At 29.9% G+C, this 19,088-nt stretch overlaps 3 protein-coding genes across 5 annotated transcripts; 2 read left to right on the top strand and 1 right to left on the bottom strand.

The window, feature by feature from the left end:
- Window positions 1–162: 162 nt before the first annotated feature.
- LOC108568175 lies at window positions 163–18,004 on the top strand. Its single transcript, XM_017929109.1, has 2 exons — window positions 163–802; window positions 17,969–18,004. Exons 1-2 carry the CDS (start codon window positions 488–490, stop codon window positions 18,002–18,004), a joined length of 351 nt encoding a protein of 116 aa, XP_017784598.1. The 5' UTR covers window positions 163–487.
- On the bottom strand, window positions 1,902–17,564 carry LOC108568190 (nostrin). 3 transcript variants are annotated; one of them, XM_017929129.1, is made up of 12 exons: window positions 17,402–17,564; window positions 15,025–15,069; window positions 4,629–4,714; window positions 4,209–4,565; window positions 3,923–3,995; window positions 3,776–3,864; window positions 3,539–3,674; window positions 3,009–3,173; window positions 2,797–2,949; window positions 2,578–2,730; window positions 2,369–2,516; window positions 1,902–2,308 (listed from the first exon to the last, which is right to left on the bottom strand). In XM_017929129.1, the coding sequence occupies exons 1-12, from the start codon at window positions 17,426–17,428 to the stop codon at window positions 2,064–2,066; spliced, it is 1,677 nt and encodes a 558-aa protein (XP_017784618.1). In that variant the 5' UTR covers window positions 17,429–17,564; the 3' UTR covers window positions 1,902–2,063. The 3 variants fall into 3 exon arrangements, with proteins under 3 accessions (XP_017784618.1, XP_017784620.1, XP_017784617.1); XM_017929131.1 differs by lacking the exon at window positions 15,025–15,069; XM_017929128.1 differs by lacking the exons at window positions 15,025–15,069; window positions 17,402–17,564 and adding an exon at window positions 6,290–7,864.
- On the top strand, window positions 17,993–19,077 carry LOC108568198 (prostaglandin E synthase 3). Its single transcript, XM_017929140.1, has 3 exons — window positions 17,993–18,101; window positions 18,376–18,468; window positions 18,531–19,077. The coding sequence occupies exons 1-3, from the start codon at window positions 18,088–18,090 to the stop codon at window positions 18,934–18,936; spliced, it is 513 nt and encodes a 170-aa protein (XP_017784629.1). The 5' UTR covers window positions 17,993–18,087; the 3' UTR covers window positions 18,937–19,077.
- Window positions 19,078–19,088: the final 11 nt, after the last annotated feature.

Raw genomic sequence — 19,088 nt, 5'->3', positions numbered from 1 at the left:
TATGAATAATTACTACAAACAGAAGCATTTGGCATTGTTAGATTTATTCAATGCTTTAAAAAAATTATGTTATGGCATTCTCAATTATGCTATTTATATATTATATGTTTATGTGGTTGCATGCAGTTTCTTTTAAACATATATACAACGGATATGGGCATGGTTACTGTGTTGATAGCCCTGGATTACAGTAAGGCATTTGACAGCATAAACCACGAGTTGATGATGTCCATTTTGAGATTTTTCGGTCTTGGTCAGTCAGCTTGCGCTCTAATGTGCTCATTCTTGAGGGGCAGAACTCAGGGTTAGATCTGGAGAATCGAAGTCTGGCATTGTAAATGTTGTGTCCGGCTTGCCCCAGGGTTCAATTCTTGTCCCTTTTCTATATAATATATATGTCTCAGAGATGCCTAAGGTGGTCCTTCACTGCAAAATGCATTTCTACGCGGATGATACTCAGATTTATTTTTCTTTTGATCCCAAATGAATGAGAGACGCTGAATCTAAGATCAATGGGAATTTGCAAGCAATCAAGAGGTTCTGTGAGTCCAACTGTTTAAATCTGAATCATGCTAAAACTGCTGCAATGGTGTTTGGACCTATCAGGTCCAGACGCGTAGTAATTGAGGGAATGAAAATTGTGATGAACAATGGGACGGTCGGGTTCACGAGTGAGTTAAGGAATCTGGGTTTCGAACTGGAGCCCGACTTAAGATTCAAAATGTATACTTCCCTGTTGATCAAGAGAGCGTTCGCGGGTCTGCGTCTACTATATATGCATCGTGATGTCCTGAGCAGGGAGGTGAGATATGTTCTGTGTGAGTCTCTTATCTTATCTGTATTTAATTATGGGGATGCTTACCAAATTCAAAAGATTCAGAACTCCTGTGCGCCTTTTGTGTATGGCTTGAATGGACGAGCACACGTCTCATCCAAGTTAATTAGTGAGGGAATTTTGAACATGAGGAGTAGAAGACGACTGCATGTGGTTTTACCTCGGGATACTCTCGCTGGGAGGTCCTCCGTACCTTTGCTCAATTATCGAAGATTTTATGCAGCAGCTATTCTTTTATATATTTTATATTTTTGTGTTTATGTATTTGTCTATATATTTATATAATTTTTACCTTGTTTATTTACTATAGTTTCACTTACTTTTTATTTATGGGCTAATTGTGCATGCCCGTTTTTTTTTGGTGAATAAATTTGATTATTATTATTATATTTAGTTCAGAGTTTTTGTAACTTTTCTCAACATATTACATTATTTTCACACTTCTCACAGTTGAGATATCGTTAGAAAAGAATCTAATCTAAGAAAAGAAAAACTTGTTTTTTTGATCTAGCTTTTCATGACCTGATCCTGGGTAAACGTTTAATTTTGTTTTTCAACTTTTTTTAACTGATTGAAAATTACTGCTATACATTGTGATTTTATACTTATTTTCAAATTAGTCTTTCTGAATTATTTTTTTCTATAGAGATTTATATCAATTCTCTTGGCCATTTTTCTACCCCCTTTCGGGTTTATCGGCCCCCACATTTTTTTTTGTTTTTGAGATGCGAACCAACTTTTTCGAATCGGATTTTTATGATACATATCCACAGCGATTTCTGACAGCGAACAAAAATCATCTAACTTCATTTTGTTGGGAATCGGATTTATGATTGTGATTTACTTACTATTTAGTAACTTGTTGTAATAAATGTTATTATTGTTATAACTCATTGATTAAAAAATATTGCAGATTTTATAATAATTATTTAAATATATATGTAATAACAAATTAATCTCTTTTGAAATCTTATTACAGACAAAATAAATATAAAAAATATTGATATAAATACCATTTATAAGTAAAATATCAATTCAAATCCTTGCAGGTTGTGATAAATATAACTTAAAAATATTTACATTTATTACTTATTATCTTTCATGCACACACTTACACAGACACACGCACATACATAAAATATCTTTATATAATTTTAAATAGTATCACATATAAGTATAATTTATATCCTCTGTTTAGTACTGCAAAATTATTTGTTTTTTGGTAATTTCATTTCATCGTTTCAACGTATGTCGCGGGAAAAATGCCCACTGAACCGTTGCACTCGCCCAACCACCATCCGTCTTCTTGCTTCCTATAGACGGAAACCATGTCCCCGGGTCTAATGGCCAATTCATCAGCCAAATTTGGAGTGTAAGAATAAATCGCTTTGCATTGAGCTATCGGCTGTACAGGAGTCTCTTCCGTGTTGCAGATCCCTTCACAAATGCTGCTGCCTTGCGACGAGAATTCATCTAAATAACAAAACATTTATTGGTTCAGATTGGAGAAAGTACTTCAATTTATATATGTACCGAAATCGGAGTCTGGTTGATTAGAATTCCCATCAGCCGTTCCTCTGTCAATCCAATTCGACTCGGTATCCGAATCCAAATCGTCACGTTTCTCGCAGACCTGGCTTTTGTCCGCGGTTATCCATTGTTCCCGCAAATATTGGGGCACCTAGACAAAAAGCGAATCTTTTCATTTACGGAACCAACGGAGCGAAAATTTTCTAACGTACCTTCAAAATGCTCTGTTGCAATCCAGCCTTATCCCTGGTTACTGTTATGTGAGCAGCCAGAGGATGAACATCTCGCGGTTTGCAATCCAATTCCGCCAATGCATTGTGAACTTTATACTTTGCCCCTTCTAAATATTGCAGCATAGATTTCATCTGCAAATAATCGTAATTGAATATACAATGTATCCCAATTAAATGGATATTAAATAGATCGCTTACGTGATACAATTTTTCATTTACTGTTTGCTGAGAATCCTCCGACCCAAAATTGGGCTGATGCCTGATGGCTTTCGAGAGATTCTCGAGACCATCTTTGGACTTCGTCTCACGTTCTATATCCGATTGTATCGATTGTAGTAATTTAATAAGCGCCTATAAAGTACATTTATTTTATTAAATTAAAAAAAATGATTCGTGAAATAAGGACTCACCTGTTTCCGCCTTTCTCTGTTCATCGCTAGTGTAATGTGTTCACAGTAAAAATCGGGCAGCAATTGTTCTGCTGTTTGTTGTGAAGACTGTCTTAAGCTTAGAAAGGTTGATAAATCTTTCGACGCTTCTGCACTCTCAATTGGTCCACGAATTTTATTTGTAATCTATTAATTGCAAATAAATTATTGTTAAGAAAAAAAATGATATATTTTTTATAATTTATAATTAGAATTTACCGTTTCGTCGTTAGCCTAATTGGTATTTCTAATTGATCTATTAATGAAATATGCTTTCAAATGACATATCATTACTACAATTATATAAAATTTAATCACTACTAACATTCTATTATTTATGTACAAATTCGGCTTTTTTAAATAAGCAAAAACGGGTCAAATCTAAAAATAATATTGACAGATTTTTCCAATGTAAGACCCTATACGATTAGCTATATTGTATAACTAACAAAATATTCTATTTATACTAGTATTGGGTAATATATGTTAGCATAAATTAACAAACTACTTACATCTGTGAGTTTGGGCGTTAGGGTAGTACTATGATTGAGATAACACGATAAGATCGATTTGAGGTTGTTGAGTCTTTCTTCTTCGAGAGCTTGAAAGGTGATAGCGCCACGGGATACAGCCGATTCCCATTCTAGTCTATATTTCCAACAGATCAATAAATAATTTAAAAAAATAAAGACATTAAAGTGAATATAAGCATGAACTTGGATGTTAAAATCATGTTGCAAATAAATTACCTTGCTCTCTCAGATCCGACACAATGCGAATAATATTCTATGTCTGCTTTCTTGACCGCCTCTTCCGCCTTTCTTTTCTTTCCCTCAAGCTGCAACAATAGATGTTATTAATGCACAAGAATGGACTGATTTCAAATATTTGCTCACCTTTGCATTGTCTTTATCTGTATTGTGCTTATTTATATTTGGAAGCTGTATTACACTTGTGCTTCTGGATAGTCTATAAAATAAATAACATTGATTAAAAAATTAAAATTATGACTTTTTAGATGTATAATGGCAATAAATATTGTTGTTTTAAATTTTATGAAATATTTTGCAATTATTTTCGATATAAAACAAATAAGAAATAGTGGCAATGAGTCATTCAAATCGTTCACATTAAAATAAATGAGAATCTTAATCAATCGTGACTCGCTTAATAAAAACTTACCTATTTTCTATCATTACGTCCTGTAACTTTTCGTTATCCCTGGCGCAAGCATGGCTGTGCTTCTTGCTTTTGGCTTCAGCTGCTCTCCAGTCCGCCAAAGTTTTAGCAGATTTATCAACAACAGTTTCTCCACTTTTTCTAGATTTGTGCTGATTTTCTGTGAGATTTCTCAAAGGTTTCGCCGTTTCCTCCAGTAGACTGTTTCCAATCTGCCAGTGTGCTTCCGCCCTAGTCTCCAATTCTAAAGCTATACTCTTCCATGCTTCGTTCAACCCACCAACACCTTCACGGCAAATTCGGGACAATTTCCCGCTGAGTTTCGATAAACTTTTCGAATACTGAATCTCAGCTTCTGAGCTGCAACATTCATAGAATATTTATTAGTCAAAATTTATAATTTAACTGTCTAAATTCAATTACCGTTCCTGCAGAATATATGACAATTCTTTACAAAAATCTCCCCCTTGTTTAATATACCGCCTTAGATCTTCAAAACCATTTTGTCCCTAAAACAATATATACAAATTATTACTTAATACATTTTTATTTAAATGTATTGCGAAATTATCAATTTAACATATTTATATTTTCATTGTACTGATATTATTACATCTTAGGCTTACCAAGAACATCATATTACTATTTTACTCACATAGTAAAGTTAGTATTTAAATACATTTGGTGCTCTGTGAAAAACACTTCCACTATATTATTTCCAAGGTGTACTATTTTCATCGCTTTTTGATATTATTTACTTAATCTACTTAACAGCTTTTGATTAAGGTATTTCTAATCAATAGCTGCTATACAAAGTAGATAATAAAGATAATGATAATTTTCTCAATTTAAAATATACAAAAAAAAAACATTTTTATATTTATTCAAATATATTTACTTTTATTGTTAATTAACCAATTGATATAAAAATATAATTTATATAGCAAAATACTAAAACAAATGATTCATTAATCATTATTATCATCACACTTTACATATAGGACAATGTAATTACATTTAATTCAACCTGTATATAATACAATTGAAATGATAAATGACATAGTTCCATTTCTAAAATGATGTACTAAAAATAATTCGGGGACCCACACACATATCTTTTCTGACCAGATTTTATTTATAGTTCTAAACTGAAAATAGATATTGTGAATTCTAAATATATAATGTAATAATAGGTAATAATAGTCTGAGTAACTACAATTTGAAAATATACAATTGAATATTAATAAAAAATAATTTATTGTAAACAAATTTTCGACCCGAAATTGAAAATGTTTATATTAAATATAACATGCTTATTATAATGCAATATATAGTTTGATGAACTTCTGAGAGTGTTATTTACTTTTATAGTGCGAAATTGTCACGTTAACAAGTATAAATGAGGTTATGGGCGAGGTTAAACCAATTATGTCTATTCGTTAGGAATCTTCACACAATTATATTGTTATTAGCACCAGTGCACAATAAAATTACCTTCTACTTTTTACTGTAAAATCATCATTTTAGGTTTAAACATGTATTGAGAAAATGTATATATTGTCAAGTTCAGATTGGAATGAAGTTTAAACTTTCATTCTAAGTTCATATAATTCGGTCTGTTAAAAAAATAGTACAAGAATTATAAGTATTTATAATTTCTTTCAATGAAAGTTACTTAATATAAATAATATGTATTATCCTATATGGATCAAAGGGCTGTTGGCTGATTTCTTTGTAAATGTGTATATAACACCTCGTATAGTACGGATAATAGATATCTCGCACTGTTTGAAACCGAACTAATCGATGACTTTATAACCGCATAGATAAGTGATCAGTTATGTACACAAAATTTATTTTTTATAAATTTTTAGAATTTATGTTCGCACCATTTAAATTCAGTTTGTTTTAAAATTTTCTAAGCGTACAGCAACATCTGAAAAATATAGATGTAAACATTTTAACCATAAATACAATTCTAAAACTATTAATAATGTTCAAGTCATATATTTTCATTTGAAGCAAACAAGTATGACAACGTATAAACTTAGTTAAAGCATTAAATGGAAAACAAGTTAGATTACCTCTAAATATTGTTTACTCTTTCTGAATCCCAATTTGGTGAGTTTTCCTTCATTTTCAGAAGGTTCAATTTTCACTTCACTAAATTTATGCTCCGGCCGCTTGTCCTTTTCTGGCATTTGTTCAAAAACATATTCAATGTCACTGGCTTTTAACTCGACTTTGGCAAAGAACGCATCGTTTTTAACAATCTGCGACGAGTTTTCCGATACTTGTTCCTTATCTTGGTCCCTTTTTGCTTTAAACATTTTGCCGGTACTTTTCAACATTTTCTTACATTTTTCTCTTGAATTTTTATACATCTCTTCTATGTTTAAAGCGATTTTCTCTTTATCAGGAAATGATCCTACTTTTTGGTGCGTAGAATGTTCTTCAATAATTTTATTAAACTTTGTTTTGAAATTCGACCATGTATCTACGGCTCTACTTTTCTGGAGGTTTAGTAAACTGCCCCTCTTCATCTTGGGTTTACTACAATCAGAGCCTAGGGAATTCTGGGAAGTGTTGATAACTTGACTGCATGAAATATGTTCGATGCTTTCATGGGATTTAGCAAGTTCCTCGCATTTAAAGTCATGTAAAGACTTGGATAATCTATTTTCTTTGATTTTTTTAGGAACTTTATAGAAACCGTCGTCGACATCATCTTCGTAATGGGATAAATTTGGATCACTGTCTGATTTTTTTATTGTCAATGACTCTTCGCTCGATGATGGAATCGGAGGTGTGAGGACAATTTTAACTTCACTCTTGTGTTTAATAGACTCGCATTTCACGATATCGTAGTCTTCATTTTCAATGCGTTTGCCTTCGAAGAACGAAAAACAAATTCTTGGCACATCATATTCATACTTATTGTTAGATTCGGTTAGGTTCTTTGATACTTTGATTACTTCTGTGTAAATTTCCGAATCTTTATTGGCATCCTCGTAGTGTTCTTCTGAATCTGAACTTAGGCATACTGTTTCAGCGTTTATGGTACCCTTGGCATCAAACTCTTCTTGTGCCGCTTGCACATCATAACTTCCGCTTGAAATTCTGTTGATTTTATCGCCAGAACCAAGGTGCGTCAATGATTTTCTAAAAGTGATGTTCGGTACTGTTACACGCCATTGTTGATTTGTAATTTTATTGCAAAACTTCTTCATGATTATTTTATTATTACACTTTCTTGATTCGAATGCGCCACACCACTGATGCGAGAATACTAGCACTGAGCAACCATCTTTTTTAAACTTTTTTTTTGTAGTTCAAAAACTAGGTAGATCAAAATACAAGGTTACGTGTAAAATTGTGTATATTTTTCATTATCAATACGTCGGTTGTTACCTACCAAGGACGAGCGAACACAATAATAAAAAAAAACTTGTTTAACTTTTACGTAAAAGCGGCAAATAATTAGCGAACAATTCGCGGATGTTTGCATAACCGAACGTTAGATTCGTTTATAACATTTTATATTAAATGCAAGTGGTAATTAATACGCGGAATAATTTATTTAAGACATGTTCACTGACGGAGCCCTAATTGCGATCACTATGAACCACACTATACCAATGCAGAGAACAGACTAAATTAAGATGCTGCCTCTATTTTTATCAGTACGTATTTTACTTGCGTAGGTTCTTCTTTCACGTGGCACAATATTTTCTTTTTTTCTCGATCATTATGTTTCATTGCAAAATAAATTGCATTATTTAACAACATATTTTAATCACTAACAATTATCAATTTATACTATATTATTTTTATTGAATTTTTTTATTTATTTACTATAATTATTTACATTAATGCATTCGTTTATAAAATAATATAATATTACATAACATAGTAAAAAATCCAATCGGCTCACTCGCAATACCAGTTCCAGTGATTCTAAAGAACTGATAAAAGAAGCGATAAAAAAATAAAATATAAAAGGTAAATCTCTTCAATTATTAGCAAGTCATAAATATACACATACGGTGACAATTGAAATCCCGACAGTATAAAAATCCCGACAATCATAATTTCGACTATATCAAAATCCTCTACTTACGAAGTAAATTATTATTATTACTGGGTGGGAGTTGTGATTAGGAGTAGGGTTTTGTTTATTATTCGCCCGGGTCAAATCCCTTGCATATGTTTATATGAAAGAATATAATATAACATAAAAAATAAATTCCCTAACGGAAAGACCTATGTCGATAGCCTTTCAGCAGATTATTAATTATTTCTATTTATTATCAATTGCAATAAATTAATTTTAATTTGGAATATTTCTTAATTTTAAGGACAAGTCAACAAAATCAAATCAAATAATAATAATTTATTGATATTAACAATAAATAACAAAAATTCATAATCTAATTGTATTTTAGATTATTTCTTATTGTTAAAGTTTATTATAAATAAGTCAATATAAACAAATACAATAATATATTGTTATTAGCAATAAATAACAAAAATCTATATTATAATTGTATTTTAGATTATTTCTTATTGTTTAGGTTTATCATGAATAACTCTATATCAAATAATAAAAGATACTGTTGGGATTTTGATACTATCGGAAATTTGATTGTCGTCTTTTCGATATAGAACCATTCACATACGTTTATAAACCAAAAACCATATACAGTGGAACCTCGCTTAACGAGCAAAATGAATTGTAAGAAAAATGACTCGCTTAACGACCGACGTTTCGCATAACGAGTCACGATAAGAAGATAAATCCCGGATTTCGCGCCTGCTACATCATTTTTAAAACTTGTGTACACTATTATGTGTATTTTTGAATATGTTTCAATATAGAACAAATCCGGAAATTTTGGAACGGATTAAACTCGTTAAGCGAGGTTCCACTGTATTTATATAGAATTTATTTAAAACATTTAAAAATATATTATTCCTTTTGGCAGAAAAAAACAATAATCAGCATCCCTTTACATCGGTTTATGATTTGAATGTATTCATTTAAATTTATTTATGTACGATCTTTACAATAATAACTATTATTATTAATTCACTGTTACAAAAAATTGAAATATTCACATAAATTCATTCAACTGATCCGTTACTTATAATAATTTCAATCGTTATTCATTGATCTATGTTGTTTCTTTTTTCATACATCCGCTATGAAAATATTCTCATTTAAGAAACCATTGACGCAAATAGTATTAGGTTTCGTTCTCACCATAGTTTGTCTTCTTAATCTACCCGGTATTCTGAACCATATGGCTAGCGCGCTTTGGACATATGCTAACAATGCAGTGAAACTCACTTCATACGTGCATATAATAGACCTGATCAAAGGATGCAAATGTAAGCAAAGCAAGCGAAGAAATATTTCTAAAACGTAAAGAATTATTATCGGACTGATGTATGATTGTTAATGCGATTTGATTGTTTTATGATGAAAAGCATCTGCTTGCTCGGCAAAATATAATTTTATGAAAATTTATTATTTATATTATAAAAAATATTATTAATAATAATTCTGCAAATACAGAAATAATAGGCTATTACAAACAATCTCTTCGTCTGAATATAGGATAATCTAATGAACTGAACTTAATTACAGCGTGGGATGAGTTAAGTGATTCAATCAATGAAGATTATTAGATCTCCGAGGATTACAAAACTATGAGTGATATTAGATTAGGCTATTTGGGCTATTTGGGTCTTAAATAAAAAAAACTACGTACTTTTATAACAACAACAATATCTCGCATAATCCGGGTAATCCGTTACACTAACATCTCGGACTGTTTGAAATCAGACAAATCGAAGACTTTAAAAGCATATAATAAATAAATTGCACAAAAAGAAACTTGACCTGTACAAAAACGATAAGTTTTGTATAAAAATATATTTTGTGTAGTATTTTTTTTTAATTTATTATTTTTCGAAATGTTCATATCGGACTGATTGGGCCGCACTATGCGAGGTATTGTTGTACAAAGTTTGCGTGAAAAAGAAAGGAACACGATATTGTATATTTATCGGCGAGTACTATCGCTGCAGGTAATTAGTTTATTGGCGAGAGAAGTCTAGTGAACTTTATGGCCATGCTCCGTTGATATTTACAATAAGAACGTTTTAAATTCCCTTCCTGCTAAACCAGATATAGATCTCGGAAGAGGCCTACGTGAAACCTCACTCGGTAATTGAGTGCAAACAAAAATATGTGAACTAGAAAAGAACAAATCGGAGCTACTTGTAATTTAAATACATTAACGGACTTTCGGCATTACTGTTATGGCATTATTTCCACTAAATCGATTACATGATATAACACATTTATTCGAAACATCGTTTTGAGTAGGTTCTTTCATATTAATGCGTTCAAATTTTATCTGCAACTTTCGTTTGACGTGTTCAAGGAGATATTTTAATTTTATTTTCTTATATTAACATGTTGATTCGGTTATTAGGATTATTATCCAAAATCATAAGCATATACAAATATAATAATTATCCAAAGTTTAAAAATATATTATTTAACTAATCCGCCCATTTAATCTGTATATTATTTAGTACAAAATATAAACTAGTTTTCGACCTTGCTTAAGGTAAACCAGTTTTATTACTAACAACAATATTTATAATATACACAAAAAAAAACATTGAGTGTGGATTTGTTTAAGAAGGAAAAGAATGTTCATAAATAAAATAGAATTTAGTGGATAAACATATCTATACAATGAGTAAAATTACCAAAATATGTGAAAATTATATATTAAAAAAACTAAATGGTAATTATTTATAGATACCTAGTCTTAGAAAGAAGTTTATTTAGTAATTTGAGCATTTATTAGTACAGGTAAACGTCGTTTTGCACCGGTTCGATTTACGACGATTCACTATAACGCCCCTGTGAAATAACGCTTATTGCTAATTTTACACTTATATAGAAGTAAATCCTATAGTTACCTCACTGTAAATATGGGTTCATTTTACGCCGATTCGATTTGCGACGGCTTTTGTAGGAACAGAACCCCGGCGTAAAACGACGTTTACCTGTATATACTAAATAATAATTTAATAAGGTTAGTCTTATTACATAAGATTATAGGAAATATCAGAAAAAAAAATTAATTATTCGAAACTTTTGAATGGTAGTTAATTATAAAAAGTCAGCTTAGGTTTCAACATATTTCATTTATTTATAATTCAATTGCACAGTGACGATTCTATGATGTATTACAGTAAATAAAACGACTTAGGTTTTAACAATAACACAAGTTCAAGAGCATTAACTGTTCTACTTATTATGCTGACTAGCTGCGTATACAAAACAACAGTAACGGCCTAGTGGATTTTTAAACTTATCACACAAACCGTGTCTTGTATGCATTAATTGTATTCGTACATTTTCGTATAGAACTAGGAAACTGCGTTACATAAAAGCTGATTATTTCGACCCATATCTGGAATAGCCTAAGTGTATTTGTTTGTAACATTTATGGCGAAAACTACTTATTACATTATACGCCTATCATTCGTTTTTTTTTTATTTTCATCCTTCTTTACATGCAACGTTCCTATAAATTCATGCGGAAAACAGATATATTCATATTTTATGTAACGTATGTTTCCAAATGGCAAAATCCTACCATGTGTCAAAGCGGAAAACTTATTGAATATATTTACATGCTATACGTTTTAATATTAAAAGATACATATTCAATATTATTTCAATCACAAATATTTTAATTGTATTATGTTTATGATTTTTTTATGAATACAAGAATATCTTAATGTGGATTTTGTAGCTGGTAATGTTCTCATTACGAAAACTAGTTTCAGACAAAAAAATAAAAATTGCACACCTTTAATTGTCGCGACATTGGACATATAAAATACTTTTATAATATAATATTTTATAATAATAAATTAGAATATTACCACTCGCCAAAATTAATTTAACAGAAAATATTGGGTTGTCCGGAATGTTCGTGAGAATTTTCATGCCATAAATGACACTAAAGTGTCTGCCAAACTTTTTTACGGCTGCACACTTGATGAGGAGACTTTGTTTCGCGGCACATCAAATAAAAAATATCCACTGCGTTTTCTAAAGCTTGGTTACCGTTACGATATATAAGTTACGCACATTTCAAGTGACAAAAATCACAAGAATTATATAGACAAAATAATATAAAAAATGATAAATAACTTGAAGTTGATAATTGTTATGAACAAAGCAGACAGGTAAACATAACAGTAACAGAACAAAAGCATTATCGAATAAATGAATTGAAACAAGATAAAAAGAAAAATATTTTTATTTGTCATTGTTTTTAAAATCATTTCAGTCACTGGATCAAGCGGCCCTGGTCCATAATACGAGAAACACCTCCAGAATATTTTCCTGAGAGAGTTTGAATAATGTGAGAACAGCTGAAATTGTTTCAATTAATCTGTTAGATACTGTAATTATTACAGTATAATAGTATTGTTTTCTTAAATTGAAAAAAATGTTTGGCCCCAGGCGCAAGATTTCCTTGCTACGACACTGATTATTAATACTTAATTATTTTTTATATTACATTATATTACAAAAAATATTTTTTTCGAATGACTATATAAATAAACCAAAACACTAGCACCAGCACACTACCATCAAAGAACATATATGAAAGAATGCTATTATGAATTAATTTAATGAAAAAATAATAATTGGACCAAAATTAACCGTAATTAAAATTTTGTTCCGGTTTCAATTTTCAATTGAGCAATTTTTCATTCCGGTTACAGTTACGGTTCAGTTAAAAATTCCGGTTAATTTCGGTTTACATAATTTAAGCGTGCTACAGAATATATATTTTTGACCATTTATAAGCATATTTCATCATAAGCATATTTTCTAGTTATCTTTTTGTATATATTTTTAATAAACTTCCCAAGCCAATACAGTTACAACCTTTTATTTTGTTTTCTCCTTTCTTATTAACTTGCTAAGTATAGAAAGATGTAACTCAAATTAATATTGCAAAATATAGAAAATCGATAAGCAACTGCAAACGTGTGTTGAATTGCGTGTTGATAAAAAAACAAGTTGCTAAATTCAATTAGAATTCAAGTAATTTCCGAAGAACTTTCTTTCGAGAAAGAAATGGGCTTTAGCGCTGCCTAGTTTGTTAAACACGTAAAATTAAGCAATGTCCTTGTGCATGTGTTTCTAGTATAAATGGTGCGAAACGAAATGAAAGTGCAAAAAGATACTTTAAAGTTAAAAATACTTTTGCTATGCACACAGCGAGCAAATGCCAAATATCCGTAAGAAATTTGTTAATAAACGGAATCCGATATTAAATGTCAAAGAGCTCAGTTTATTTAATTATTGTGTAACTTGGCGGTTATGCATGTTCGTGTGCGCAGTGTGGATTTGTGAATGCAACATGATGGAATTAATTTATTTGGTACGAGTGAAAGTTTTAGGTACAAAACATTAATATTGCAAATATAAAAAACGTCTTATTGAGTGAGTGAATGCACTAAATCTTTATTAAAAATAGCACAGCTAACGATAATTGATGTATTTTTTAACTTTATTTAAGCTATACACATTCTTGTTGTGAGTATTGATTACTGATACATCTCTTAATTTTAAACAAATCCATTTCTTAGTTCTTATACATTCTAATTGTATCACGCATTTTAATTGCTTAATATAAATAAAATAATTGCGAAGGAACTATACAATTTTCTTTTTTTTAATTACATATATTATAAAGTGGAACCTCGCTTAACGAGTTTAATCAGTTCCAAAATTTCCGGATTTTTACTCGTATAGTGAAATACTCAAATAGTGAAATATATTAAAAAATACACATAATATGTGTGAACAAGTTTTCGTCACTCGTTATGCGAAACATCGCTCGTCATTTTTCTTACAATTAATTTTGCTCGTTAAGCAAAATGCTCGTTATGCGAGGTGATCGTTAAGCGAGGTTCCACTGTATATTATTATATATTATAAGTGTTTATGTCAATGTCAAGGTAAAAATTATAAATAAATATATTTAATTCTTCTTTAGAATACGGTTACGTAAGGAAAGGTCAGTCATAGTAATTATGAAAGTTGATATCGCAGGTGATGGTATTCAATGACATTTCGGAAAAAAAAGTATACTCAATATTTTGATATTCTATAAAAATTGAAAGTGAATTTTTAATAGCGTGTTTTTTTTTTATTGTTTTCAAATTTATTCAGAATATATGTTCATTATATAATATACGAACAAATGTGAATTAACAAAATACCCGCTAGCCTTTAACTCGAGACTCAATTAAGGATCGAGTAAAAGTAGTTCAACACTTCCAAATTCAAAAAACAATTCGTTTGTTTATTTTCAGTACTCTAAAACGGGCGCAACTGCCAGCTCTTATATTGTTATTTCCGTTTCCGTTAAAAGTTACGAGAGCCGTCGGATATTAATTCAATCCGCATATTGTTGAGTTTAACCAAATGTAGCGGTCCCGCGAACAATACTTTTATGCATTCACGTACCGCAGTGAAAGAACATTTATGATCAAAAAAAAGTAATCCGCTTGCAATACTTCTATACGGTAAATGTTGTATACTATTTGAACATGTTAAAGGAATTATGTAATTAAAATGTTTATATTTATTGAAAAGATACGTTCACCTTTCCTCGTATGACTAACTCTTGCATTAATGAAAAAAGTAAGTATTATATTTCAAATTTAAACAAAATTTATAACAGACAAATATCAGACGTACCTTGCTGCCCGATTGCTTGAAGCCCCCGAGTTTTTTAATACTTGGCTGCAGATTAAACAAAGAAAAAAAATGAAATTCTCATTTACGATTTTTTGAACAACAAAATATTTTAAATTTTAAACTGTTATTCAAGTTATTAAAAACAAAAAAGTTTATATTGTAATACAATATATGTTTGTTATTTACTTCTATACAGATAATTGAGAGTACTTTTACTCGAAGTAAAAGCAGATGTTTATTTAATATATCATGATTATTGTATTAGCGAGAGCTCTAATTATTTTGCTGCTCCGAACATTGTAGAATGCGCGGAATAAATTAGAAAGAAGTAGATTAAAAGTCAACAACATGCAAATTGCCTTTTTCAAACACTATAAGAAGTGCATAATTAATATTTCATACTGTTTGTCAATGATTCACAACTGAACTGATGTGGTGATTAAGCAAAGAATGTCTGTTCTATTATATTACAAATTGTTTAGACGTGAATAATCGGACGGAAAAGTGTGGAATTTTGAATGTTTATAAATCCAAATTAATATTTTTTTAATAGATTTAGTATAATAATATCCTATTCGAAAATTTCAACTTTTTCTCTCTATATAATAACATTGTACATAACGACCCTACGCATTTTCTTTGTGACCCAGCTTCACCAAAATACGTTGCTGACGTTGAAGTAGGGATGAAAAAAACATAACACATTTTGCATGTAATGCGCAAAATATAACGAAAATGTAACTCAGTCGTTGTACTACTTTATTTGCAAAAAAAAATTGTAAATTGTATAAATATTACACAAAAAGAATTAATATAAATTCCTATTCTTTTTTTCTAATACAAATATATACCTTAAGATATCCTCGTTTGTGAAAACGACTATCTGTACATCAATATGTTTTCTTTAGATATCAAAACACTATTATAAATGTATATTTAGTTCATACATCAATTAATTTCTCAAGACATTTTCATGCAGTAAATGATCTTCGTTAAACACAAAATCGTGCAAAAATCAATTGAAATGATTCTGAAGTTTTCACCTTTCAAGAAGGTTGCGTTATTATTATTAAATTCTCCTCGTCGTGCAAATTAAGCATATTTCAGTCAGAAATAATTCTTATTCAAATACTTGATGTGCATATGCTGTCGTTACTTTTAATTGGATAAATATCATTAGATTTGCAAAATAGCACGTATACATATTAATTAACAGAGTGAAAACTCCCGTCACTTGATCTGTATCAATATTAATATCAATAAAATTGTACTCCTATGTTACTATAAGATTTTGAGTTTCTACTGCGGGAAACTACGATACAGATATATACCTTTCGCATAGACAAGAAAGCGTAAAAATGTAATTTGTCGTTCTCAATTTTCAGTATCTTATTACCGACATATAACTACGTATTTAAAGTTATACACGGTCATTCCCATATTCCGTTTCTAATATACGTCAATATTTTAATGCAATCAATTACATAATAAGCATATACAAATATGAAGGTAAAAAAATATCAAGTTTTTAAAATATTAGAATTGCAATATTGTTATATATTTATGATTAATAAAAGTGCATGTTCTAAATCAATTAAATGCAATTAAATGCAATTGACATAACAGTGAATAGTTTGATAAATCCAAAAATATAGTATTATAAGCGTGAAATCAACTGCCTATGTTAGTGTTTCTTATCCACATGTGAATGTTAATGAGCTTTACAATCGAATGCTGCCGTGAAAAAGTAAAATACATTATGCATTAACAGGAAATCTTATATAAATATGCATTTAACAAAAGTCACGAATTTTATTGTTAGCATTAATATTATATAAAATGTTCAATCTTCATTTTCGCATCGTGCGTGAATTTATTGCTATATCAAGTAAATTATTTTAAAATGTCACATTCTGAACGATTTAACAATGCAAACTAAAACAATTCATTGTAAACCATATGTAAAATTTAATTTCATCTCATGATTTCGATAAAAATAGATTTTTTTAGATATAAACCTTGCATAAATGTCGAAACTCAAAATCCAAATAACATAAAAGGAAACAAGTTTGTTGGGAGGTAAACAATTTAAAAGTAAAGACATTCAAGGTTCATATGAAATCAGGTCGCAAATTATATAATTTGTCAATTAATGCAACAGGCCAAACGAATATAAGAGTAGAAAACTATTTTCTTGATTTGTCACATTATTTTAGTCATATCCATAATACTTATAATTTATACTATATTATTTATATCTATGTACAATGTTTTGTTTTAATAACATGTTACATTAAAACATTTACCCAAATATACATTAAAACATATTATTATAATAGCACTAAATAACATTTATTGAGTATTTTTTAATACATACCATACTGTTATCCTTAAAAATAGACATGGTATCCCATAGAATTAGATTAACATAATTACACTGATATCATCACAAATAGTCTTTTAAAACACTTATAGGACGTTTAAATTGTAACAAATAAAAACAAAGCGCTTGCTCGAAAGGTTGTAATGCAACTGAAACATAACATTTTCAAAGGAAAAGTTTCCGCGTAATTGTTAATTAGCTGACATCAATATTACGATTGGTGGTTGGAGTCACGTGGTACGCAAACCGAAGTAGGAAATTGGTCGAATTTGAATAGCTATGGAAGTGGTAAAATACGAGATCTAGAGTGCTACATTATTTATCAAATAAAATAACAAATTGATTTAATTGATTGACGTTGATGACATGTCTTTAAAACGAATTGAATAGAAATATTTATTGGTATTTCTCAAACGAAAACATATTAAAATATTTATATCAAACGGTCAGTAAAGGTAATGCTCTAATTATTATTTATAGTTGATAGTTGCATATACTTACATTATAAATTTAATCTAAACTATGTAATCTTTCTAGTTATTTTTATATTGTTATCTATAGGTACATTCGAAAGGCAACACTGCATTGGGGGTGTAGCGGCTACATTCACTTCAGTTATTCCGTTGCCAGAGTCGAGTGTCGGCTATTCATTTTTTTGAAATTTATACAAATTCATCAAAATGACTGAACAATCGTAAGTATTGTGAAATTCTACGTTTTCAATGTAATTATGATCTACCTAAAGAGATCGGTAGCATTTATAACAGTAGCTACATAAAAATCTCGTGTTTGCGGCACTCGGCCATGTTGAATATACAATCCGAATGCTTATTGATTCTTAAATCTTCCACTTATTTTACAAACATCATCATGCACTGTTTTTATAGCTACCTCTATAAAATTTGTCGAGAAAATGTAAATAGTTGCAAGTAATGTTAATAATTTATATATAACCTCAAATGTTTCAGGAATACCTTACCTCCACCAATAATGTGGGCCCAAAGGTCTTCAGTAGTATTTCTTACTATAAATTTAGAAGATGTAAATGATCCTATTATTAAGTAAGTATCATACATTGATTTGTTTTCAACAAAAAGTATTAATGTCTGAAATCTAATTTTAGATTTGAGAAAGATTCTTTATATTTTAAAGGCATTGGAGGTGCAGATAAGAAGAACTATGAAATCAAAATTTCTTTATATAAAGATATAGATCCTGAGAAGAGCAACAGTTTCAACAGGGGTAGATGTATTGAAATTGTCTTGACAAAAGCAAACACAGAAGATTCTTATTGGCCTTCACTCACAACTGGATCTGTGAAACATCACTGGTTGAAATCTGATTTCAACAAGTGGCATGATGAAGATGATTCTGAGGATGAAGGTGCAGGCCAGGGATATGGTGACTTCCAAGACATGATGAAAAAGATGGGAGGTCTTTATGATGGTGGTGATGGCAAACCTTCCTTGGATGATCTCGATATGGGTGAAGCTGATTCTGATGATGAACCTTTGCCAGATCTTGAGTAGTTTGTGCTTTCTTTTATTAACTTAATATATAATCATTTTATTTCTATTCATATTATTTGAATATAAACCCAATTGTTTATAAAACAAAAATACATTGTAACTTATTTTCTTGTGGTTAATACATAAAGAGCATTAATTGTAGATTTTTGTTA

Source organism: Nicrophorus vespilloides, unplaced genomic scaffold (assembly GCF_001412225.1).
Source record: "Nicrophorus vespilloides isolate i.1.1-1 unplaced genomic scaffold, Nicve_v1.0, whole genome shotgun sequence".
Lineage (NCBI taxonomy): Eukaryota > Metazoa > Arthropoda > Insecta > Coleoptera > Silphidae > Nicrophorus > Nicrophorus vespilloides.
Note: the sequence above shows the minus strand (reverse complement) of the source record. Positions and strands in the feature narration are given on the sequence as shown.

Excerpts from the sequence above, each read along its gene's own strand:
- LOC108568175 (XM_017929109.1), top strand. The coding sequence starts at position 488 with ATGAGAGACGCTGAATCTAAGATCAATGGGAATTTGCAAGCAATCAAG. Across the intron at positions 803-17,968 it reads GTGATGTCCTGAGCAGGGAG|GTACATTCGAAAGGCAACAC; the intron begins GTGAGATATGTT and ends TGTTATCTATAG.
- LOC108568198 (XM_017929140.1), top strand. Across the intron at positions 18,469-18,530 it reads GTAAATGATCCTATTATTAA|ATTTGAGAAAGATTCTTTAT; the intron begins GTAAGTATCATA and ends ATCTAATTTTAG.
- LOC108568190 (XM_017929128.1), bottom strand. The coding sequence starts at position 7,435 with ATGAAGAAGTTTTGCAATAAAATTACAAATCAACAATGGCGTGTAACA. Across the intron at positions 3,174-3,538 it reads TAACGCCCAAACTCACAGAT|ATTACAAATAAAATTCGTGG; the intron begins GTAAGTAGTTTG and ends TGCAATTAATAG. Across the intron at positions 2,517-2,577 it reads TGCAACAGAGCATTTTGAAG|GTGCCCCAATATTTGCGGGA; the intron begins GTACGTTAGAAA and ends CTTTTTGTCTAG.